This window comes from Archocentrus centrarchus, chromosome 16 (assembly GCF_007364275.1).
Source record: "Archocentrus centrarchus isolate MPI-CPG fArcCen1 chromosome 16, fArcCen1, whole genome shotgun sequence".
NCBI lineage: Eukaryota > Metazoa > Chordata > Actinopteri > Cichliformes > Cichlidae > Archocentrus > Archocentrus centrarchus.
Genome location: NC_044361.1, coordinates 23,690,362 through 23,716,058, shown reverse-complemented (window position 1 = coordinate 23,716,058; position 25,697 = coordinate 23,690,362). Strand labels below are relative to the sequence as shown.

At 41.9% G+C, this 25,697-nt stretch overlaps 3 protein-coding genes across 5 annotated transcripts in view; 1 reads left to right on the top strand and 2 right to left on the bottom strand.

The window, feature by feature from the left end:
- Positions 1-238: 238 nt before the first annotated feature.
- rpp38 (ribonuclease P/MRP 38 subunit) lies at positions 239-2,381 on the top strand. Its single transcript, XM_030749136.1, has 2 exons — positions 239-349; positions 1,250-2,381. The coding sequence occupies exon 2, from the start codon at positions 1,263-1,265 to the stop codon at positions 2,097-2,099; it is 837 nt and encodes a 278-aa protein (XP_030604996.1). The 5' UTR covers positions 239-349; positions 1,250-1,262; the 3' UTR covers positions 2,100-2,381.
- nmt2 (N-myristoyltransferase 2) lies at positions 2,270-12,014 on the bottom strand. 3 transcript variants are annotated; one of them, XR_004021140.1, is made up of 13 exons: positions 11,787-12,014; positions 11,347-11,464; positions 10,564-10,705; positions 9,978-10,096; positions 9,793-9,884; positions 9,593-9,709; positions 9,317-9,487; positions 9,101-9,209; positions 8,837-9,007; positions 8,568-8,735; positions 6,427-6,564; positions 2,910-4,759; positions 2,270-2,817 (listed from the first exon to the last, which is right to left on the bottom strand). XR_004021140.1 is itself a non-coding variant. In XM_030749121.1 (12 exons), the coding sequence occupies exons 1-12, from the start codon at positions 11,897-11,899 to the stop codon at positions 4,739-4,741; spliced, it is 1,479 nt and encodes a 492-aa protein (XP_030604981.1). In that variant the 5' UTR covers positions 11,900-12,014; the 3' UTR covers positions 2,270-4,738. The 3 variants fall into 3 exon arrangements, 2 of the variants coding, with proteins under 2 accessions (XP_030604981.1, XP_030604982.1); XM_030749121.1 differs by having other exon boundaries at positions 2,270-4,759; XM_030749122.1 differs by having other exon boundaries at positions 2,270-4,759; positions 11,347-11,461.
- A 1,584-nt stretch (positions 12,015-13,598) lies between these two features.
- The window catches only part of fam171a1 (family with sequence similarity 171 member A1), a 29,582-nt gene continuing 17,483 nt past the window's right edge, over positions 13,599-25,697 (bottom strand). The window contains exons 4-9 of the mRNA XM_030749080.1: positions 24,866-25,024; positions 23,793-23,969; positions 19,446-19,562; positions 19,183-19,297; positions 18,509-18,626; positions 13,599-17,744 (exon numbers count right to left, since the gene is read on the bottom strand). Coding sequence (XP_030604940.1) covers positions 16,185-17,744; positions 18,509-18,626; positions 19,183-19,297; positions 19,446-19,562; positions 23,793-23,969; positions 24,866-25,024 — 2,246 coding nt within the window. The 3' untranslated portion in view covers positions 13,599-16,184. The remainder of the gene's footprint in view (positions 17,745-18,508; positions 18,627-19,182; positions 19,298-19,445; positions 19,563-23,792; positions 23,970-24,865; positions 25,025-25,697) is intronic.

The following is a 25,697-nucleotide window of genomic DNA, read 5'->3' as shown; positions in this document are numbered from 1 at the left end:
TTGCTCAAGCAACACCATCAATATGAGACTTGCACTTTTCTCTTGATTGGCCCACATTTTGCTTCAGACCCTGTAGTGTCATAATAGAGTCATAAAAAGTCAAAGTGAGCAATCCCGCCGCCTCTTCAACTCGTCTTTGGGTGCATTTCGCCGGCTCTGTGATGATTTGTGTGTCGTGCTGTCCTTTTAACGCTGGTGGGCGCTGTTCGCTTTTTTAAATAAAGTTATTTAAATTGAAACAAAATGGCAGCGCCCAGTGTGTCTCTCATGCTGCTGGGCTGAAGCTGGAAAGGCAACAAAGAATTTAAAGAGGACCAAGAGAAATACTTTAGCTCCTTCAACTAACCAGGTAACGTGTTCGTGTTTGACGGGTTTGTTTTGAATCCTTCTGCAGAAGCATAACGTTTTTATTACAGCAGCAGATTATCTGAAATGTAATGACATTTCACTGCGAGTACAATAAATATGAAATAAAAATGTTTCCGTCATACAGCTGAGCATTCTCCTCAGGTTTAAAATCGCCCGAACCCAAAACTGAGCATGTTAATCGATAATGGGCTGTTTGTTGGGTGGTATTTGTTGATACTTTGGAATTTTATTTGATCATAAATATGACGACTGTTTTGGGCTTTTTTGGCTGCGCTTGCAGTCTATTGTCTTCTTTTATGCACTTATCTGAAAATGTGATTTATTCCTTTTATTCCCTTTTACTATTTACCCAGATGTCACAGCAGAATCTCCTCAAACCAGGAAACATTTTTATAATCTTCTGTTGCCCAATTTTGGTGAGCCTGCGTTTACTATATCCTCAGTTTCCTATTTTTAGCTGAAAGGATTGGTACCCAGTGTGGTCTTCTGCTGCTGTAGCCCATCTGCTTCAAGGTTTGATATTTTGTGCGTTTTGAGATGTTCTTTGTCATACCTTAGTTGTATCAAGTGGTTATTTTAGTTACTGTTCTCTTCCTATCAGCTCTCTCCTCTGACCTCTGGGAACAATAAGGCATTTTCACCCAGAGAACCGACACTCACTGGCTATTTCTCTTTTTTCCTAGAGATGGTTGTGTAGAAAAATCCCAGCAGATCAGCAGTTTCTGAAATACTCAGACCAGCTCATCTGGCACCAACAGCCTGCTGCCATGTGATTGACTGCATTAACAATCAGTTGAATGGGTGTACCTAATGAAGTGTCCAGTGAGTGTATGTCTGCCAGGCCCTATTGTTAAAGCAGTTTTTCTCTCTTTTGTTACAGTGTGTGCTGTTTTATGCTCAGAACAGTCATGGCAACTCCTGGAAAGCAGACTAAAAAGGAAGCCAAAAAGCAGACTCCAGCCAAGACCGCCTTCACCTCACCTTTTGCCCCAAATTGGAGCCCACTTCCCCAAGAGGACATGCATTTCATCCTGAAAACTTTGAAGGACAAGCTAATCTCCACAGGTCTGGAGAAGAAAGAAGTGAAAGTGTTTCGCCCATGGCGGAAAAAGAAAGGCAAGAAACCTGATGTTTCATCGGAACCGGTTCCCCAGGTGAGCCAGGACGCACAGGTGAGCGATTCTTCCAAAAATGGCTGGACAGATGTGGCAGCCAGACGACAGCTGGCCATCGGCATCAACGAGGTGACCAAGGCTCTGGAAAGGAATGAGCTCAAACTGCTGCTCGTGTGTAAGTCTGTCAAACCGAAACACATGACGAATCACCTGATAGCTCTGAGCGCAACCAGAGGCGTGCCAGCCTGCCAGGTGCCTCGTCTGAGCCAGAGCGTGTCGGAGCCGCTGGGGCTGAAAAGCGTGCTCGCCCTGGGGTTCAGACAGTGCTCCTCCAGAGAAGATGAGGTGTTTACTGACACGGTTGATGCCATTAAACCCAGAGTACCTTCACTGGACTTAGCGTGGCTGCCAGGTGCTGTACCTGGAGTCACACCTGAAGACTCCGTTGCCATGGAGGAGGAGAAAGGTGGTGAGACAAGGGGACAAAAAAGAAAACTGGAGAGTGAATCTGAGGAGGTGACAGAGTCTCCCTCCTCTTGCACTCTGCAGCCACTCCAAGTGAAGAGAATCGTTGCGAACCCTGCAAAGAAAAGGAAAAAAAAGACAAAGAAATAGCTACAAAATGAAAAGGAGACTTTAAGGACGGTTTATTTTTGTATGTTTAGCCTCGGAGATTCCAATATTTGCTTTTGTTTATTTTGGTAGGCCAAAGTGTCTACTGTAATAAAGTATTTCAGCCTGTTTCCTGTGGCATGTTATAAAGGAGTCATCACCCATGTTCCTTTTTAAAGTGAGTTTATTCAATCAAATATCCATGCTGGTCTAGCTGACATGTGTTGAAACAGATTGTTATTTCCATGGGGTCATGTTTAAATGATGCTGGTACAAGTTCTTCAGCTTTTTCACAGCTTACAATGGAACTGAATAAAAATATTGTTCTTCAGTTAGAGAAAGCTTTATGGCATTTCAAAAGTACACCCTCCCTCACCCCACCTCTAAATCTTTAAAAACAAACACAAAAAAAATCCTTTCAATAAGGCAGGTAACTTCTGGCTGAGTCCTCGCTAAAGGGCGCGGCTAGTAACATCGATGCTAAAAATCAACACAGCAGCAAAACAGACATGCTCAGAATTCATTCAGACAGCTGCAAGCAACACATCTGTGACACAACATCATCCATGAGGCACACACCATTGACTCAGTGACTCATTTTCAGTTAAATTAATGCCAGGAACACGTTTGTAAAAGGTAATTCATTCAACCATTGAATGATTAAAAAATCTTTGAGCCCTGAAGCACTGACAGGACAAATCTTTATCCTCTTCTGGCTTATCTATAAAGGGATGATTAGAAAATTACAGAAAATATTAACAATATATATATAAAAAAACAAAAACAAAAAAAAAAACCAAGCAGCCTCTTTACCTCACAAGTTATGCAGAGCCACGTGAACATTAAGGAACTAGAACATAAACCAGCAGCTCCACCGCAGACGGAAAAAATAAAACTGTTTTATCAAAGATCCTCATCCTGCTCACTTAAGCACAGAAATCTGAGGTTTTTTTTTAAATACTGAAAAGAAGGAAAGAAATGATGTAAGACATTTCAAAAAAGGTACAGTCATAAATATCACGCATTTAGCTGCACAACACACTTTAAAAAAAAAAAAATACACAAAATACAGTACCTTTAAAAAAATAAATCCAGAGAAGCCAATCAAAATGGATCTGGAGGAGAAGACACATTTCAAGCTGATGTCGTTACTTCTGCAGGCTTTTGTTTACTCAGTCACTGCACCCACCCTTAAATGATTCCTTTGTTTAAGAAGCACAGTTGTGTTACTTCTGAACAAGTAGCTGCTTTACAGAAGCAGTTTATCTGCTGCTTTGTGAGTGGCAGTGACTAAACCAAAGATGTGCTTTGTTTGCTTTAAACACTGTTGAACTGAGAGTCCTTTCAAAGTAAATAACCCTCTTTTTTTAACATTATAAACCTGCCTCTAAACACAAACTTTTTTTTTTTTTTGTATAAAATCGAAATCAAACGGACTTTTTCCTGCCTTCACTGGTGTCATTTCCACTGCCCTGCTTTTGCACTGACCAGGCCAGCTCCTATTACTTCTAATTGAACAGCTTTACTAACTGGACAGCACACCACTGACATGCAAACAACCCTACACTGGGTTTGTTACTACAAAGAGTGTATAACCACACGTGTTGTTTTAATGTATTAAAAATACCAGCTCTAGAAACAGCTTTAGAACGTGAAAACAGCTCTCATCCTGTGTAAAAACCACGGCTGTACAGAGTCTACTGCAATCCATCCACTTTGAAACCCCTCCCCCCCCCCCCTTTTTTTATGTTTAAGAACTCAAAAATTGTGCTTCATCTCTGCAATACATTCTTCATTTAAAAAAAAACAAAAAAAACAATAACATGTTGAACAAACTCAAAGACTCATGAGGAGAATACTTTGGATCAGCCCTCCCAAAACCCCCAAATTCACAATATACGAATAAATATTATCTGCCTTTAAATGTACAGTTAACTGTTCTTTAACAAAAACACATATCAGTGTACCAGTGGGATGAATCCTTAGATGACCCCCCCCCCCCCCCTTCTTTGTCCTCCCAGTGTTTGTAGTTTGTCCTTTAAAAGTTAAGATCAGCGTTTCTAATTCTACTGAGACCCAAAACAGCCAGCAGAGACACTTGACTGACCACACTGATATGAAACAGGAACAATAATAAGTGCAGCTGGAGCGGGGGAACAGGAAAACCGGACAGGATAAATAAAATTACAGCGGTTGTTAATTATGTCAGGTCTTGCTTGCTTGTTGATTATCATTTACATAGTTCCCATGTAAGTGAAGTTAAATGACATGCCAGTCCATTATTGTCTACTGAGAAAGAAGAACTAAAACAGAATTCACAAAGTCAAGGCATCCTCGAGTGTCAGACTGGTGTGTTTTAAATGTGAGCGCGCATGTCAGGAGCGTTGTGTTGTATGAGTATCTCAGGCATAGCATGACTTCACATTCAGGATGTTGATGGATTTAAGAGTTTTCACCTCCGGGTGAACTGAGAATGTTCTCGATGATACAAGTGCCGAGTGAAACCTCCGCCCGGTCACCAGGTTGGATTTACTGTCGTAGTTCTCATTGTCTAGCTCGGGCCACCTGTGTGTCCAGGTAAGGAATAATCCAGAGGTCGCTGAGAACCTCCAGAGTTTCTGCAGCTGCCGCGAAGAGAGCTGCTACTGAAGGACGAGGCCAACCTGAAACACACACATCAAACTTTTTTTAATAATCTAATCTAATGTACGTGTTTATATTCTGCACATTTACAGAAATTGAAACAGTTTGAGCCACAGAGAACACAAAGAAGTGAACTGATATAGACCTACTGTAAGCAGCTTTAACCTGAGGAGTATAAGATGCAGACACAACTGTCCTGACACTTCATCAAAGTATTGTTTATATACATGACATACCATACATTTAAATATAATAATAAATAAAATCACCAATTAGTGTCAGATGACATTTCCACCCTTAGTAGAGACTTCCAGCTATATGTATATCCTCAAATCATTTTTAAGGATTATTATTGTCATTTCAGAAATAATTTGCTGTTTACACAGCTGATTGCTTGCATGGACCGATTTATACTAAAGCACAGACATTTCTGGTGTTTGGACAGTGAAAAGTGATTTTCTAATAACTGAAACGACCACATGGTTACTTAAAAATAGAGAACTGGCTTCATAAACAGAGCTAATGCTGATGCAACCAAATTCAAATCAATAAATCCAAAACATTGCATAGTACATACACCATACTGCTTAAATGAACACTTCTTGAGTGCAGTCATGCTAAAAAGAAAGTACCTCTGTCACTTCTGAGGTTTTGTGTCAAGACAATAAATATTACCTAGTTCTTACCAGGTCTTAAAATTAGATAAATATAACCTCAGATGAACAACAACATGATATTTAACAAACAAGCAACAACAAGCAGTGTGTGAAAAATTAAGCATACCCAATGATTCAGTAGCTTGAAGACCACCTTTAGCAGCAATAACTTGGAACAATTACTTTCTGCATGACTTTTTCAGTCTCGCACATCCTTGTGAAGGAATTTTGCTGCTGCAGTTCACTGAGGTTCATGAAGGTTCCACCACAGCATTTCAGTCAGGTTGAAGTCTAGACTTTGACTGGGCCATTGCAGCACCTTGATTCTTCTCTTTTTCAGCCCTACTGTTGTAGATTTGCTGATTTGCATTGTCCTATTGCATGACCTGATTTGGACCAAACTTTAGTTGTTAGACAGATGTCCTCACATCTGACTCTACAACACTTATGTATACAGAGGAGTTTGTGGTCGACTCAGTGGCTCCAAACAAGTGCAAAGATCATAACCCCTACACCACCGTGCTTCATGGTTGGTATGAGGTGTTTGCCAAAATTTCTGCTTTTATGGAGGTGTTCACACTTGGTGATGATGATATAATCAAGTGCATTTGATAAGCAGCAACTGGCTGCTACTTACTCTCTTAATTCCTATGGAAGCAATAAGGATGTACTTTTTCACACACGGCTTCTGTAATTTGGCGTAGTTTTTCTTAAATAATGACAGTGTAATTAATATGTTTTGTGGTTTATTTGAGATTATATTTGTAATTTTAAGACCTGCAGATTTCTGACTGTAGATGTTTTTCAGCATGTCACAGGATGTTTTCTCCTAACAAGCCTCGGCAGGTTTGCCTTCAAAGCTACCGACTTATTTGACTGTGAAGATTTCAGAATAATGCACAACAAGAAGCAGCTTTACTGAGATCTGAACAACTGACAATTTCCACTTCATTTGTGATGAAGTCTCATCACCGAACACTGGAGGATGCTGACTGATAGCTGTGTGCTGATGATCATCACCTCAGACTGACCTTATCAGGGTCCATAGGGGGACATTTCCAGTTGTAGAGGTAATACTGCAGATTTCCATCGCCTATCCCAAACTTGAGCTTCTCCAGAAACATCTTATTCTCCATTAGGTCCAAGGCGTTGAACACATCAAAACCTTTCTGTTAAACACACAGAATAAACACCATGATAACTAACACAGCAGCAAGAAAATAAACAAAAATCTTTGGGAACATCCTCTTGGTTTATGTTTGTAGGTGGAGGTAAGAAAGGCCAAGCCAGCTGGTTGACTTCAGGCCCTGAGGCCTGTACTACAAAGCAGGATTTTATCTTATCCAGGTAACCTTGGGATTAACCCTGGGTTTTCTGGTCTACGAAGGTCATTCACTTCTTACCGGGGTACACAGCCATGGTTGCTTATGCTGTGGACCTAACCTGCATCGGAGCAGGCGATCAACTGGTATGAAATCACCACCTAATGACCAATCAAGTCTTTGGAAAATAGTCTCTGAAGTCTTTCTGTCTCCCGAATTAGCATCAGTAATAAATACAGATTCTTAGAAGCAGTTTTATTCCTTGACTTTTTTTTTTTTTAACCTTTTGGCTGCAAACAATTTTACAACTTTGTTGTTCTATAAGCATTAATATATAAATTGGGACACTTATTTGTACTTGTGGTCGCATGTAGACTAAGCCTACATTTGAATTCTGTTTTTGTGGTTGTTCTTTACTTGCTCTCAGACCATTAAACACCATCAGAGCTGGAGCTGAAAGAAGGAAAACCAAGACTGTGTTATGCAAATTTGGACATTAATTTGATGAAATACCCGATTATAACCTATCAGATTCTCCTGAGTCTAAATTATAGAGCTGTGATATTGATAAGTCTGTTAACTCACACAAATGACATTCTGTCAGCTTTTCTTCCGGCCTTCAAATAGGCTAACCTTTATTAATATAGCTGCTCTTTTCCAATCTTACTGACCAAAACATTTAAAGTGCACACACACATTCATACAGCGTTTTAACACTAAACTACTGCTTTTCCTCGCACACCACTGATTTATCTGCAGCAGCTGTGTTAGTTGCATTCTGTATTATGTGTGTAACCTCTTCATACTTTTCTAATATTATAATTTATTCTTCCTTTGTAAACTCAGCCAGACACTGCACCGGTCTGTCATGGTGAAGAGAGAGCTGAGCGTAAAAGCGAAGCTGTCGATTTACTGGTCGATCTACATCCCACACCTATGGTCATGAGCTTTGGGTAGTGACCGAAAAAAATAAGATTGCGAATACAAGTGGCAGAAATGAACTTCCTCTGAAGGGTGGCTGGCCTCTCCCTTAGAGATAGGGTGAGGAGCGCAGTCATTCGGGAGGGGCTCAAAGTAGAGCCGTTGCTCCTCCACATCGAAAGGAGCCAGCTGAGGTGGTTCGGGCACCTGGGAGCCTTCTTGGGTGAGGTGTTCCGGGCATGTACTACTGGGATGAGGCCTCGGGGCAGACCCAGGACACACTGGAGAGATCATATCTCTTGGCTGGCCTGGGAATACCTTGGGGTCCCTCCGGATGAGCTGGTGGAGTTGGCTGAGGAGAGGGTGGCCTGGGCTTCTCTCCTTAGGCTGCTGCCCCTGCGACATGGCCCCGGATAAGCGGAAGAAAATGGATGGATGGATGGATTGTAAACTCAGCTGCTGGTACAGTAATCAGTGATTGGTCAGATGTTGCCAACACCACCCCTTTCATGTGACTGCTTTTCCTGATTGCCAGTGTTAGGGTAAGTGAATCCAGATTGGTCTCAAGTAAACAAAGAGCAGACCTGGCCAGTCTCTCTCTCTCATTTATATCTACTCCACAGGTAGACACCTAAGCTGATGAATCACACTCTCAGTGCTCATCCATCATCACATAACTGACTCAATGACTATTTTACGGGTTAAATAAAACAGTTAAACCATAAAGGACTGCTGTGGAAGCTTGAGCCGCTTATAACATCTTGGTATTAATTAAAAAAAATTTTTTTCTATAATTAGTTTGGTCTGTATTGTGCCATTTTTCCCCTTATGTTTAAAGCTCTGCGTGCGTCTTCCTGTTGTGCTGAACTGAAAGTTAATGATGCATTCTTTAGTATTGACAAGTGTTTTAAAGCAGAAAGTAAGATTACCAGTTTGGCCAGGATCAGTGCATCATTCATTAAGTCCAGTAGTGGGGTTTGTGTATGAACGTTGTAAAAAGAGTAAGCAGCCTTCAGGCTCCTGTGGAGAGGGTGATGCATCACAGTTGAGGGCAAAGTGTAGAAACTAGTGAAATCTGTCAGTACGCCACCAGCACCCTGAGGAGATTTTAAAAAACAAAACAAAAAGACAAGCACATCATCAGTTTAAGCCCAGAAGAGCCAGCTATGTTAGGATGCAAAACTGAATCCACACACACCTCTACTACAAATGTGTCAATTATGTTCTCCTGTGGTAAGAACCAGTGAGCCACCTCCTCCTCTCCCATAGAAGGTGCGAGTTGGAAACGTCTCAAGTATTTCTGCAGCAGTTCAGTAACCTGGCCGACATCGCGCCTCTCCATTGGCCGCAGACCTGGAGTCTTGGTGCTCTGCAGAAGGTGGAGAGAGCAAAAGGAAAATATTTTGAGTTCCTGCCGTTAACAAGAGAGAGAGATCCTGGACTGATAGGTCTAGGTGTTTACATCTGGTAGTCTGTAGAGTTTCATGGTTCTTTGCAGGGTCATGTTTCTGCTCAGATGGGAAAATTTAACTTCCACAAGCTTTCTAGGGTTCAAAGAGCGGTGCCAGTACCTGAAGAAAAAAAAAGAAAGAAAGAAAAAAAAAGAGACCAAGATAAAAGAAACAAAGATGAGGACACCTGCTGTGCATGCGTTTGGTTTGAACAGTGCATAGCATACCTGCATGTAGACACAGGTTTAGGCAGCACGACTCCAGCTGTGTATACGGCCTGAAATATTCCTTCTAAGTTCACTCTCCTTGTTATCTCTCTGATTAGCACAGGAGCAACACGCTTTGAACGCAGCTTCTTATGAACACACAGGAAGTTGATTTCTACCATCCTCTTCAGCCTGGAGCCACAAGAAAAAAAGAAAGGAAGGGATGATAAGTTAGAGTAAACGGGTTTCCATATCGTTGTTGTGCTCAAATACATGTGATCATTAATGAGCGCTCACGTGTCATAGACGCGTATATCTGCAGGGATGGCACTGATGAAGCCAACAAGCTTCTTATTCGAGGACACTCTCACTCCGCAATGCCACTGCGGTAACCAGCCTGGTGGACGTAGAGCCCTGTGAGGGGAACACGTTTGTTATAACAGCGTAAATTTAAAGCTACTGTATATGAATCATGTGGCAAACATGAAGATGCTTACCATTTAAGAAAGCTTGGAGAATAATCAAATCTGAACATGTTATCATCATCCTCCACATAGTTTTCATTTAACAACGTGTACAACTCCTTCAGCTGCAAAAGAGCATAAGAATAAATTATTCTCTTTTTTTGTGTCATTACTATTATTAGTCTTATTGGTGTATTTCAGGCAAACACTGCACTTACTACATCTGCATTACTGAGATCCAGAGTGTCCCACATAAAGCCTTGAGGTAAAGAATATGGCTCCTGTCTGATGTTCTCTTTGTCAGCTTCAATTGGCCCATGACTCGTCACAACTTCATCTGCAAAAATAGTCGGCTTTTGTCAAAGACATTAAACTATTTTCTGATCACCACACTTCCAGCGGATCTCATAAAACTCAGTGTCCTTAAACTGTGACAGCATCAATGAGGCACCATATAAATCTGCTGCTGTTTGTCCTGCGTCAACCTGGAGAGCCTGTGGCTACACACAGAGCTGACTCGTTGGGCCTTGGCTGTTATGGAAACAGTTTGATCTGATGCCACTGAGCATGCCCAGTGGGAATGCATGGACCCCCACTGTACTTCACAGCCGATACGTTTCTAAGTTACTGGCTTAAAACAGCACAGACTGAGAAGATTAAACCAGCAGATGGTGCTGGTGCATAGAAAACACTGCAGAGAAAAATAACTTTCTGTTGACAGAGAAAATAGTGCTGTTTTAAATGTGAAGGGGGGTGGGGAATTTCTTTAAAATAATTTAAATATGTATTTGAGTATGTACTTACTTAACTTTGGGACAGGCTGAGTATCCCAGAACTGGTACTTGTGCTTGGCTGCATCATCTATACTCTTTGCTGGACCCTGGCAGGACAGCAGCTCCATAGCTCTTTGGATGTCCTGCAGCTTCTGGATGGGTAGGCCAGGGTTCTGATCGTGGAGAGGGGACATATACACTCAATATATTACTCACACTCTATATCACTCAGCCAAATACTGAATGTGTTACATATTCTAAATGTAGACAAGAAGAAACATCAGAGGACATGCATTTGCAGAGAACATGTTTCCATGAGTCTTTTCCCACTAAATGAGAGAAACCTGGTTAACCATGTCACTGTACAAATGAGTGCTGCAGTATTCAAGGGTTTTAAAATGATCAATGCAAAAACACAGATCTGTCTCTGTCATAAAATCATTTAAGCTTGATCTGCACAGGTCAGAGCAGCAACTGTTACTCTCTGTTTACGGTAATAGCAGAGTGATTATTACATTGTTTATTTTTCTAAGGGAGCATGCAGGTTTCTCACAGCTGTCTAAAGGTTTGAGATATATCCTGCTACCAGATTAATTTACCTCAGAAATTCCAGTATTATTACAGACCGTGGCTGGAAAAACTTTACTGACCATGACACACTGGCAGCAAACAAACTGGTTTCTGGGTTGTTGCTTTCCTATTCCTTCTCCAGTTTCATTATCAGCCTGTCAAGTGACTTGTTTTTGTATCGTGGCCCCTGCCCTAAAAGGGTGTGTGCACTCATTTCACTGGGTCATCATCATCATCATCACACCTTGATCTCCTGAGAGTCCGAGGCAGAGTCAGACTTGGCTCCCCCCGAGCTTGGCTTCTCTTTCTTCCTCTTCTGCTTCTTCTTCTTCCTCTTGGCCCCCAACTCTCCCCCAGGACTGCTACAGACATGAAAACAAGCGATGAGAGACGGATGCTGACTCTGCTAGACCCACACATAGAGCTAACGTTAGCTACCATAGCAACGAATGACAGCTCAGCTACTTAACGTTAGCCAACTAGCGGTTTGTCCTAACGGCTGCCCGCCTTGTCATTAAGTCGGGGAGCATTAAAGAGGTCACAGTACTATAAACAGTTCATATAACGGCCTGTGTTTAGTGTCCATTAACACTAGCAGGCTAACTGCGTTAGCCGCTCACAAACAGGGTGCCTGGAATAACGTTACTGCGTTTCCCCGAGCCGACCGGACAGGCCACCCCTCACCCTTGCATATGCTCATTCTCCTCCTCGTTGTCTCCGTCTATCCCGCAGGTGTCCTGGTCGTCCAATTCCAGGCTCTGCTGACTGGCCGCGGATTCACTGTCCTCCGCCATCATAAAAATGTTTTAAAAATATAGTCAGCCACCGTTTAATAGAGCTCGCGGAGAGCGGGCGAGAGATGGAAAAAAACAAAGAAAATGTCGAAAGAAAGCGCGCCGCCTAGAGGCCAAAGTCGGCATAACAGACCAGACCTGCTGCTTTTTGACAAGTACAGCTGAGTGGTACCCAAACTAGACTTTTACTTTACCTTTTATCTGTAAATTATGGAAGCTTTTCTGACACTGGTTGGGGAAAATGCCAGGCATAGCCAAGTGGAAGCTTCGACTTAATAATTGGAAATTTCAAGTTATTTTCTCAGAAGTTTAAATTTAGTTGAAAATTTGACTTATGGAGGGGAAAAAAAAAGTATTTTTCCTTCCGTCTCTCTAGTGGCAGAAACAAACTTCCAAAGAATATCAATAGTGAAATTATAGTTTTAAAATACTTGTAAACTATCCAAAAAAAAATTAATTAAACAGGAAATATCTGGGATGTGTTTTCTAAATTCATACTGTCACTGAAAAAAATTTTTTTTTAAAAAAAATCTCATTTTGCAGCTTAAATTGAGCTGAACTAACCCAGTCTTTAAAATAACTGATGCTGCACCAAAAAAGAAAAAAAGAAACGGTTAAAATTAAATAAAGCTATCTAATTAGAAGTACAAAAATATAACAACTCTGCCATGCACAAGTCAGATTTCACACAGCAGCTTCTAATGCTCCTAAAATGGGTAATACCAGAGCCCCAGGTTTCCGATATAGCAGTTAGTAAGACACACAATCCCCTGTCAGGTTTATTACATCAGGTAATAATGTAAATGATGTACCTGAAAGTGTTGTACACAACACATCAAACTTTGAAGCAGATGGGCTACAGGAGTGGCTACTGGGTGCCACTCCTGTCAGCTAAGAACAAGAAACTGATGATACAATTCGCATGAACTCACCAACTTTGGAAAACGGAAGATTAGAAAAACATTGCCTGATCTGATGAGTCTCAGTTTCTGCTGTAACATTTGGATGGCAGGGTCAGAATTTGGCATAAACAACATGAAAGCCTGGCTCTGTCCTGCCTTGTATCAACGGTTCAGGCTTCTGGTGGTGTAATGGTGTAGGGGCTATTTTCTTGGCACACTTTGGGCCCTTACTACCAACTAAATATTGTTTAAACACCACAGCCTACCTGAGTATTATTGCTGGCCTTGTTCATCCCTTTATGACCACAGTGTACCCATCTTCTAACGGCTGCTTCCAGCAGGAAAACTCAATCTCAAATTGGTTTCTTGAACATAACAATGAGTTCACTGGACTCAAATGGTCTCCACAAACCTCATTCCAACAGAGCACTTTTGAGATGTGGTGTAATGGGAGATTCACATCATGGATGTGCAGCCAACTGAAAACAAACGGGGGTCCAACCTGGTACTAGCAGGGTGTACCCCATAAAGTGGGTGCATGTTAGCTGCAAACCCAAATGTAAGGTTTAAACAGTTCCTTGGCCTAAGAATGTCTTTTAAAAGTCATCTAACTGTTGTTGCTCTAAGATATAGAGATTTTATTTATTTTTTTTTTTTAAATTGTGCCAGCATTCAGGAGTCTGTGGTCGAATATTAACTTACTGGCCTACACTGAAAAACTGCAGCCGCAAATGACTTCTTTCACATTTGCTCGCAGTTTGCAAACAGATGCACACTCAATTTAATTCAGTTTGGCTGTTTATTCAGAATAACAGGCTTCAAATATAATGCAAGCATCTGATTTACACACTCAAGATACTGTATTGCTACTCCACCCTAGAAGGGGAGATTGCTGTGTGGGATAGTAAGAGAGAAAAGGCCATTCATAACACAAAAGACACACATCATTTTGATAAGGCAGAGGTAAGGAAAGAACTATACACTCTGTAATATGGTTGCTATGTCTATGTGGATCTTGACTGGAGCCATGATCATTTCTCAGTCAACACAAACTCAGCAGCATCACAGATGGACACTGCTGCCACTGTAAACACATCTGAGACAAACATTCACCCATTAAAAACACAAAAATAAGAAAATGCACTGAAATGACCTGCAGTGTAGCTTCACACATCCAGTGCTACACTTTAAAAAAAAAAAAAACAAATACAAAAACATCATCTTTAACTGCTTACTCTGAGGGAGATTGGAGTCTTGCTGATTATTGTAGAGGATTTTACGATTGCAGCAGCTGGTAGACATTTTCTGAGATGTCTGCGGTGTAGCTTGTCATGTATTAGTGCTGAGGAAAGTTTACTGCATGCTTTCTTTCACAAGCAGGAGAGAAAGTGAGGGCTGAGGTAGGAGGGGGGTGGGCAGATGAAGGCAAAAGAAGGTGAGAAATAAATAAGGTAATCTGTTGCACAAATTTGCCGTAGAGTCAGGTAATTCAAAGGCACTTGGATCATGGGAGAGTGGTACAAATGGAGGTGAAACACAACAAGCAAATACAGTTGGTATTTCAAGTGAAAGGTTATGTAGAGTCTGTTGCTTGAGAAATAAAAGTGGGTACGGAAGAAAAGCCCTTAACATTTAAAAGAAATAAAAAATAGCCTATTCTCAGATAAAATACTTCATGTTTGGCAATTAAAATTATAGTGATTAAAATGACAAAAAAAGGCATCAAGCAGCCATATAAAAGTTATGCATAGCCTTCAGAGCAAAAAAAAAAAGCCAGTCAGTGGTTCCATAATTACAAAACCTTTCATACTAATATCCCTCACAACTAACTTGGGTGGCTTTGTAGTGGTATTACATCCTTACCCACCAGCATAGCGGTGTGTCACATTATCTGATTATGCTGCAGAGCAGATAGTGGTTAAATCTCCTCAGTCCAGAAACTTCATCTCCCACAAAGCCTTCTGATGGGCTAAATTAAACTCTAGCAACATACTAACAACCATTAGAAGTAAAACCCTTGAACACGCCTGCCCTGTGTTGCACAGATGTTTTGTAATCTTAAACATCAGTCAGCGTGGCTGAACTGGGGTTATAACCTTCAAATGAGTGTTGCTGCATGTTCCTAGATTAAGCTAATGGACTGAGGCCAATATGGCTCAAGAAAAACGTTTCCTGTAGACTCCAATTTCTCAGAACCACCCATCGACTGTTTCTAGTACAGTTCATTTATGCTTACAAGGCTATTTATTTAAAAGGCATATATTTGTTGTGCATAAAAGATCCTAATTTCGTGCCTCCAGCGTCTTTATGTCTCCCCTCAGGCAAAGTGGATACCATGCCTGATGAGTGGTCCGTTTACATAGTGTTTCATGAAAAGTGGCGTACAACAGCGGTCGTTAAGAGTCCAGCAGAATTGTTCATTTCTCGACCAGAGGGGCCCCCAGTGCTAAAATATTGTTTCAGTGCTATATTAAGAACAAAGGGCTTCAACTTAAACACATATATCCTTCATGTTGTGGTCTGAATAGAGGAGGAGTTGTGGTTAACTGACAGATTTACATTTTTTCCCCAAGTCTGTTTCAAAGCAAAATTGACATGCGCATGTGTTTCCTAATCATTTTTCCTCCTGTCCATACTGCCTGCAAAGAGATCCTCTCCTAAAGTCAATTGAACTGAAAAATGGAGGAAATAAATCTTTAGTCCTCGCTCTTCAAAGTTGCAGAAAGGATACGTTCAGTCACATTAGTGGACAGGATTACGATTGAGCACGACTCTTGTGCCACTTTCTGAGTTGTTCAGCTCACTAGAGAATGTGCCAAACAGCAATAGTAAGCACATAATGACATTTTACCTCACCAACACAATTACTGGTTTGAACAGGATTATAACATTTGTGTATGAGGCAGATTTACCATTTCAGATCAAGAAAAGACACCTTGAGTTGGAGGGGTGGGGTACAGCTTTCTCAGCAATGCACACACACTGTTTTTAGTGGCATTGCTCAAGAGCTACACTTAAGTGTTGATTTAAAGCTTTTGCCCACATGCTGTATTTAGCATGCATTCCAAGGCTCTCTACCATGTCTGAAACATTAGTTAATGAGCTTCTCAGTTCTACTTTAAGATCAGTTTTCACTGAGATTTTAATGTTATTTTTGTTGTGTGATTTATCTCTTATGATTAAACCTCACTTAACTTTCTCATACGAACTTCTGGTGAATTTTGATTAATTTTGTACAGAATGAGGACCTGACTTTTTCACTTACACTGTTCATTTTTTTAAAACAGTATGGCAACTAAAAATGCTTTAAATGTAGTTACTGGTGTTCTATTTAGACAGACTTGGGGAAAAAAATGTGAATCTTTTCTTTAATTGTCATCTGTTAATCATTTGAGGTTGAAGGCCAGCAGGGGTCGCTCCTCCCTCCTTTGCCAGGGGCTTTTCTTCTCCTCCTCTGCATCCTCATGTACTGTGTCCTCATCCGGAGAGACTGACAGCAGTGCGTGATCAGTCCTGAAGGTCACTCCCTCTGGGGTTGGCAGGGGTGGAGGAGAAGTAGGGGACGTAGAGGAAAGTGAGGGTGGTTCCTCTTGTATTTGTACTCCCTCAGCTCTTTTACCCAACTCATCCCCGTGCCCCTGATCCCCTCTGTTATCATCTGCTTTGTCTGACAAGATAGGTCCAGATTTGCTGCCCTTGGGACTGCACTTCTCCTCCTCACAGCTTCCCCCATTCAGATCATCCACAAACACCAGCTGAGTATAGGCCGTTGACCCCTTCGATCTGTCTTTCTCGACCTCTCTTTCCTCCTGCTCAACATCTTTCCCCCTGCGCCCCACTCTTGGCTCGTTCAAGTCCACACCTGAGTCCAGACTGGCATCATTACAACTGCCATGCCTTCCTTCACTACCTTGTTGACCTCCTGCACTCGGTGTGTTGTTGTGGCACCCTGCCCGCTGAAGATCAATGTAGGAGTGGCGAATGTGAGCATTGGAACGTCCATCCAGTGAGACAAACCAGGCTCGTGGGTGAGGCAGAGGCTTCCCTCCTCTCAGCTCCATTAAAGTCTTTTCAGCCAGCAAAGTGTCCTCACTGTTTATTTCTACAAGAGCTGATTCCCCAAGAGCTCCTGGAATAGACAGAGACTCTGACAGACCGAGACCATCTGCTTCACTTTGCTTTTTGGGACCTGGTTCGTAGTCAGTTCGAGTTTGCCCCAGGGGCTGCTGGGAATGTGAGGCATTGAGCTCAGCCTGGATGGTCTCTAAATCACTCTGCTGGTCAGTCTGCAGCAGGAGGGCCTGACCTGACAGAGGGTGCTCCCCAGGCAGGCGCATATAGTGTGCTGGGATTACCAGTGTGGGACGCACTCTTGAGTAGCCTTCACCTCCACTCAGCAGATCTACAGACCCGCAGCAAAGCAGCTGGCCTGGCCGGGAGAGCAACTGGGGATTGGGCCGCTCCAAGTGGTCCACAGACCGGGACAGAAGATGGTCAGGAGGCCTGCACTCACCTCCCTCCCCCCTGCTGGGGGAGTGAGGGGGAGAGGAAGGGGAGACGCAATCAATAATCCCAACATTGCTCAGCTGTGTAGCTGACACTTGACCGTGATTGGTAGATGACAACGCATCTGAAATCTGGTTGCTAGATGAGCAGACGGAGGTATATGATTGACGGTAGCCCCTTTCTGTTCCGGATGAAAGGGCAGCCTTCAGCTGAAACGTCTCCACAGACTGTCGGTAGTCTCGACTACGAGGCGTCAGATTGCCTAGAGATGATCCGTGGTGGCTGCTGTTGCCAAGAGAGGAGCGGCTGTGTTTGCTTTGATGGATTAGGCTGCGTTGACGTTGATTGTCTTGGTGCTCATATGAGGCATAAGAGGAAGGCTTCAGCATCGGAGTGGTCATGTCGGGCTCAGTTCCTGTGGAAACAAGCTCCAGCTGCACCTGAAGGCAACAACAAAATTTAGGTGTAAGAAAAATTTTTTTAATTACAGTCATATGAAGCAAACTATCAAAAAGCATTGTAATTGAATTACAAGCATATATTGTGCAACAGTATGAGTAATTCCTCTGTGTCTTTTGTAAGGCAGGATTCATAGTCATTTGTGCTCATTTTTAAGCAGAGTGAGGGACTTTGGGTATGCAACCAACACTTGTGTGCAGCTATCCACAAAAGCCCCAGCATGCAACATGATGGAGTTGCATCAACAGCATTCTGGTTTGTTAAAAAAGTCAAAATGAAGGGAAATAAACCCAAAAAACCCCATCAAAGATCAAAAAAGCATTATGAAAAGCATAAACAGTGGCCAGTTTTCACTGTTTTTAACACTTGGTTTCACCTTATTACAAAAACGTTCTTTGTCTGTTATGACTGTGCTGCAGGGGCTAAGTTAAAGGACCAACAACAACACAAATACAAAAGTTTTATATATGAAAACCGTTGAGCCACACACTGTCACAGTAACAAATGAAGTTACAGTAGTACAATATGGATACTTCCCATTGTCATCGGCATTTGTGTGGATTCAATTTGTGATTCAGAAAAGTCTGTTCTAATTAACCGAAATTATAAAAACAAACAAAAAAAAATTTACTGAGGTGTGTTTTCTATTCTCAACACCTTTAAACAGTCATTAATGTGTAAACTCAGTGAAGTTCCCTTTTTAAACTGTGCAATCTGATCACAGAGCTGTCCAAGGCAGACAAACCTCATTGCTGATGAGGTTCAGGTGGGACATGGAGGTGGCTTGGTCCCTCTTACTGCTGTCCAGTCCAGAGGACAGCGTGAGCTTGCGGTGAGACCCTCGTGGCTTTAAACAACGACGTCTGGGTGAACACAGACACAGAGCAGGTTAAAATTTAAAACTGCCTATTTGAAATCGGCGTATTTCTACACAAATGTTTACAACAGTGAAAAATAAGTCTTTCGGATTTTGCAGGACCAATGCCAGGACTGGATAGCACCACTTTATGAGGGCTTACATTTGCTGTATAGCCCAACTGGCACAGGAGTCCATAAGAAATTGTTTTCTGCTACTGTTTTCACAACTGAAGAACTAATAAATCTACAAAACCAGGCAGACAACAGCAGGAGAGATAGGGCTGGAGTCAATAAAATTCAAAACAAATTTTGTTAATGTTCAGTGAAATGTGGCATATCAACACTCATGCTCTTGCTGTAAGACTGAGATAAGACCGAGTTGTCCTGTGGTCCTGCCAAGATCTATTCTGGACAACAAACTAAGTGAAAAAGACCCAAGTAGCAGTACAAATTTTCTATATATGAAACGACACATATTGAGATATTATCTTTCTCCTTTTGAAGGCTAATCTGGAAACTCCTGGTGTATCCGTCTGTGGAAAGGCAAAGTGTCTCACACACCTGCAGTAGTACAGAAGAAGGCAGAGCAGACAGAGCAGGATGAGAGCCATGCCTCCAAGTATGGCCAACAGAAACACGGTGTGGTACATGCTGATGTCCTTTGCGACCATTGGACCTGTTACAAAGACAGTTGTTATAGCACTAAAGAAAAAGCCATCTGATGGATATGATAAGCCTGGAAAGCTGCTGTGCAGTAACCACATATATGACAAAAATCTGTGTTTTGTGAAGTAAATTTAATTTATGTCACCATATTTTCTCACCTGCGTGTAGAGAAGACATGGCGGTCACCCAATACCCCAGCTGAGGAACAATGCAAGTCAGACTAAGCTGGTTTCCCTCCCTTTGCACTTGAACCAAACTGCTCTTTATCCAGATACCTGCACACAGAAAAGAAATCACAGTACGTGCAAACAAATTTCCCAAAAATTATTCTGTGAGGATGACTGCAGAGTGAAGAAAACGTGCTTGCAGCAACTGCCCACCTGCTTCTTCTTAATTATGTGAACACAAGACTGGGTGGAGCTAGATAGCTAATCTCCTAATGCGTCAGGAATAAATTATTTATGGATAAGATCTCACAAGAAAGTTTAAAATCACTAAACCAAATGACAGATGTTTGGAAAACCAGTAAATTTAATTACAGTATTGCACCCTGAACCTGGAGCAGCAGAAAGTCGATAGAGCGATTAAAAATGAAGTTAAAAATAACAACAAAAAAATATATATATTTGTTCAAACACAAGAGTGAAAGGGAAGATCTACAAGCTGGTAGTGGGACCTGCTACAATGTATGGTTTGGAGATGGTGGCACCGACAAAAAGGCAGGAGGTGAAGCTGGAGGTGGCAGAGCTGAAGATGAAGATTTTTGGTTTTGGAGGGACAGGATTAGAAATGAGCAGATCAGAGGGACAATAAGGGCTGAGAAGTTTGAAGACAAAGTTAGAGCGGTGAAGCTGAGATGGTTTGGACATGTGCAGAGGAGGGATAGTGGATACATTGGACAAAGGATGTTGAAGACGGAATTGCCAAGCTGGAGGAAAAGAGGCAGACCACAGAGAAGATTCATGGATGCTGTGAAGGACATTCAGAGGGCTGGTGTGACAGAAGAGGACACAAGCGATAGGCTGAAACAGAAGCAGATGGCGACCCTAAAGGGAGCAGCTAAAAGAAGATCAAACACATTTTTGCTTTTGCTAAAATCAACACTTAGTAATGAAGCTCTGTGAACAGTGTCCACTACATGTCTCATGGCACAGGTTATAAACAATAAGTGAAAAAAAACGAGGTTTGAACTTCCATCTGTAATCGCAGCTTAATGTCATCTTACACATTTCTAACTCACTTATGACTGTTTTGCCATCTTAAGAGTTGCAGATACTTTGATTAACAGCTGGAACAGCTGAACTGTTGAGACAAGAGTGTTTTGGTAGTACTTAAATCACCCACAAGGAGGCAACATGTAAACAACAGTGGAAACCTATGAACAGGGTAACACTGAGTACAATAGTGGCTCCACCATAGCCAGAATGGAAAACCACTACAAAGCCAAAGGCATTGACTGATTGGCTCACAGTAAATCTGCTTCAAGAGGAAAACACTGTGTCGTGCCTTTACACTTCCGATCCTCAGGCTCTCAGGGCTAACACGGTGAGACCTACTTTGTTTCTATGTTTACACAAACTTGTATAGCGTTAAGTAGACAGGAATCTGCATCAATGAGAAAGAAAGGAGGAAACAAAAAGGTAAAGAGGATATTCAAAAAGGAAAGACAAATATACAAGAGATGCTGACAGGGGGAAACACATCACAAGCAGAGGAAACGAGAGTGGATAAACAGGAGGAATGGAAGGAGAGATAAGGGAATAGGCACAAGAAACAGAAGAGAAATGAGAGAGGTGGTGTGACTCAGCACCACACACACACACACACACACACACACACACACACACACACACACACACACACACACACACACACACACACACACACACACACACACACAGAGCACTGTGGCCGGCCCTGCCCAGATTCATGCAGGTCGTCTCTGAATCCTTTCCACCGGGGAGTCCTCTCTGTGTGGCTGACCTGTTTTATAGTTACAAATGACGACTCTGTTCCCACGCTTCGGTACAATACAACACTGACAGACAGGAGGGCAGCTACTCAGACACAAGGCAAACATTTATAAAGTCAATACGGCCCATATATTACTTCTGCTTCTCGCCCATTCACACAAAGCCAATAAAGCCAGCCACAGAGAGTCATCGGCTCATCTGGACGAGCTGCACTTATTTGCATCGTCAAACTCCTACAAGCACACACAGAGAGGCGCACAACAGGCGAACCTGATCTGTTTGTATGTGACATCAGTCTTCCTCATGCCTGCTTGAGATCAAACAATACATGACATGTCGCCAGTTGCACAAGAGAAACAGGTTTCTCTCTCTCTCTCTCTCACTTTGTGTTTACATCTCATCCATGCGTGCACTTCATAAACAATACTAGCTTCTTTGCATGGTAGCTTTCCTCAGTCTGACGTGTTTTTGCCTGTTTATTATCCTCAGTTTAACACTCACACACATTTCACCCACTAAATGCTCAGTGAAGAAACTCAATCAGGAGATGGGCTGGTCTGTTGTGTTACTTATTTGGTGGGTTGCTAGGGAACATGAGATGTAGCCTGGAGAGGGGTCCGGGAACAGCTTCTTGTTGTGGAAATACTCACAGCTACAGGCTGTGAGGAGGATACAAGTGTGTGTGTTCTTTCAGCTTTAATGAAAGCCCTTTTTATAAGCTCTGGATGTTAATACTTTAGGCGCTTTAAAACAGAGTCTTGAGATACTTAAACTATCACAGGAGCCAGTATGGGCCAGATTTAGACTGTTTTTTCAGTCATTGTTAATTCTCTGTAATACTCTGATGTGTTGACTGATGTCTGATTAGAGTTTGGATGACAAACTCGTCTCTGAGTTCATCTCATAGATGCACACCTTAAACTTCGATACGAGCAGGACTCACAGCTAGTTTGGCAACTAATCTTGGTGCAAAAGGCAATTTAACAAGTCTGATGTAAAAACCACACTACACAGAAATTGAGAATTAAGTTGAACTGATGTAGAAATAAAAATCTTTGCCTCTTCACAGAGGAGGAAGTGTGGTTTTCATTTCTAAGCTCTATCAGGCACAATTTATTATTCAAATGTTTTATTTTCCTTCTATCCATTCATCTATGACTTGTTGAACATGCCTAGAAAGCAATCTTTAGACACTGGTTCACCAAATAAATTCCCTTTTCCTTTTAAAAAGGGGTAAACATCAAAAATAGATTTGGAGAGCCCTAAAATGTTTAATGTACAAGGTATTTATCTCAGTTACATGAAATGATAGGCAGTAAACCTATTGTGCTGGCATAGGGCCTCAAACTGAGCCATTGACAATTTTTGTGTTAGTTTGCTATTATAAAAGACTAAGATAATCAGAAAGCGTGACAACTAAGAAGCAGCACATTTTTAAGAGTTTTCTCTAACTGTCTCTAAGTCATCAGTGCTACAGACCTGGAAATGTACTTCTCCGGGTCACCCTCACTGCTCTAATCAGACCTTTTTTCAGCCACAGCAGACAGCTGCTTTCAGTGAAAAATTGTGTGCTACAAGCACAGCACCAAACAAAAAGCAAAACTACAACCAACTGAAACATTTAAGAGCTAAAAACCCACGTTGCTCTCAAAAGGTGGAGCCCAAAACAGAGCTAAAAGTCGTGAAAATTACATCAAAGTTCTACACACAAACGCACCTTCAAAATGATCATTTCCCAAATGTCTTAATGATGTGTACTAATACACAAGTCTTCTGATTAATAGGTGGTATGTGCCTGTGTGTGTTTACAGCTTGTTGTTGTTTCAGCTCCAGTTCAAACAAAGAATGATTCATTTTACCAAAATAATTTTAATGGGTCCTAACGGCGCTTTTTCCTGCTGTGGCGAGCAGACAGTGGGTCTGGTGAGACACTAGTGTTCATGCAGAAAAAGGTTTTGTAGTGCAGACACGTCTGACTCAACTGATGATCGAATCACTGTCTTTAAGTGGAGCCTCTCCAAGAGGAACTGGGTGTGTCACAGTGCAAGACAACTGACAACAAAAATGTAAGATTACTGAAATAAATCAGAGGGCCCGGAGAGATTTGAAATGTCTCCGCTGCGGGAGCCAAAAACCACAGTGCTTTTAGCTATGGTTTAGTTCAAGATTTAACTGAGCCTGAGCAGATTATGGATCCACAGTCCAAACTTGTGATGTGAAGCAGTACTTTTTTTTTTTTTTTTAAGAGATTAATGTGGAGCAGTATGTTGTCCATTTTTATGATCTTATGAATAATTCTATTCATCACTCTGATACACAGATACAAATTATGACCTGGCTGCACCATGTGAGCATGCACGTGATTTCTGTTAATGCTTGTAGTGTGATCATTTAAGAAATAAACAAATCAGCTTTTGAAGCAGGTCTTATTTAAACAGAAGTGAATACGTCGGAGTTATTAACTTCCAAAATTTAAAGCTTAGAAAGTCAGTTAAAAAAAAAAATTGCACCTGAGTTTCTGTCGATACATACCCAACCGTGGGTCAAATCTCCAAGCAGGGAGGTGATCATTTTCCTTCAGGCCACTATCAGGCGGCAGGGGCACAGAGAAGGTGATTGGCTCGGTCACCTGCAGATCCACTCCATCTCCAGCCAATAGGTGAACAGAGATGGCTGCAACAGGAGTCAACTCGAACTTCTTGTCCGTCCCTGTGAGAGTGTAAGCAGGAGAACGTGTGAGAGAAAAATGCATGGAAAAGGAAAGAGAGCAGGAGTAAGGTGCACAGGAGGGGAAGCGGAGAAAGGCGCGACAGCGGGGGAGGTAACATAAAACAGCTTAGATAAAGGAGGGTTGTCAAGGGAAGACAGACAGGAAAGAAAACAAGGGAAAGACAGGAAAGAAGGAAACAGGGTGGAGAGTGAAAAAACTCTAAGACTGAGGATGGAAAGTGTCACAAAGGTGCCTTGAGGGAGAAAGTACACGCTGTGGGGGGGAGAGAGCTTTGAAGTTAAATGAGAAAAGAGAACACACAAAAACATCCAACCAGAGCCCAAACGATACTGATTTCTTGTAGGGTTTTTAGGATACTCATTTTAGAGAGCAAAAATTATACCATTGATATATCAGCTGATATCCTTTATAGACACATAAATTAATGAGAACATTGTTTATTATTTTTCCAGCAGTGTTGTGAAGTTGTCAACAGCATAGTTGGAGTCCCTCTTCTAGATGTTGTGACATCATTTCTTAGTTGTCCACATTTTTGTATTATATTGAGTTAAAAAAAAAAAAAGTCACGTTGGCAAATATCATGTGTGTGTCATCACTGATATAATAGGCCAATGTAGTCCATGCAACATCAAGACGTGGATAAGTATCTGGAAGCGTGTGGGCACAGGGCTTGTATTAGAGCACAGAATGCACACACAGGGGTTATTGTGCTTCAGGAGATCAGATAGAGAGGCCTCTGCAGGGTAGGGTCTTTCTGATGAACCATTCCTCCTCCTCTTCACTCCTCACCCCCTCTCTGCAGATTTTTCCTCTGCCCCACACCTGTGAAGATGTCTTTAACTAAGTTGCTCTGACCCTTTGGTCTAACCCTTACCTGTGCCATTACCATTGACCATCTGCAGGTGGGGAAAGTGCTGGATATGTGAGGGGGAGCTTGCCACGGTGAGGAGAGCAGTCAGGTTAGCATATGATGTTCCAGGAGGAAGACTGAGAGCTCTGCGCGGAAAATGAACCCTGGGCTGGACTCTTAAACCTTTGATAGAGAAAATCAAACAGCTTTGTCATTTAAAAATATTACTGAATTACTTCTGAGTATTAGTTGATGATTCACACTGATTAAAAAAAATGTGGAGAAAGTAGGGATGACATCTAATACTTCCAAGACATTAACCAAATTTAAACCAGAATACTGCAATCCAATTTGCCCCATCTTCTTATACAATTCAGAGTTGCAGTGGGGCTGGAGCCTATCCAAGCTGTCATAGGGAAAGAGGTGCGTACACCCTGGTCAGGCTGCCAGTTTCTCACAGGTCTAACATAGAGACAGACAACCATTCACGCTCACATTCACACCTACAGCCAATTCAGAAACACCAATTAACCTAACATGAATGTCTTTGGACCTTGGGAGGAAGCTGGAGTACCCGGAGAGAACCCACACAACCTGAAAAACAAAGGATTCAAACCCAGGACCTTTTTGCTGTGAGGCGACAGTGCTAATCACAGCTAACCACTGCACAACCATGGATTTAATCTCTTTGCCTCTTAAATCTCACCATGAGGATAACTGGGATCAAATGCATAGTCCTGTCCCTTTATTTTTTAAACATGGGTGCAATGGTGCCAATTATGATCACCCCTTTCCTCACATCTGGTTGGTTACCCTTTTCTGGTTTTATTTGTCTACAAACCTCTAATTTTTTTTT

Coding starts and splice junctions, on each gene's coding strand:
- nmt2 (XM_030749121.1), bottom strand. CDS start 11,899: ATGATGGCGGAGGACAGTGAATCCGCGGCCAGTCAGCAGAGCCTGGAA. Junction 10,706..11,346: donor CGGACTCTCAGGAGATCAAG/GTGTGATGATGA, acceptor CTCCACGATCAG/AACCCTGGCCTACCCATCCA. Junction 8,736..8,836: donor TTGACACATTTGTAGTAGAG/GTGTGTGTGGAT, acceptor AAATCTCCTCAG/GGTGCTGGTGGCGTACTGAC.
- rpp38 (XM_030749136.1), top strand. CDS start 1,263: ATGCTCAGAACAGTCATGGCAACTCCTGGAAAGCAGACTAAAAAGGAA.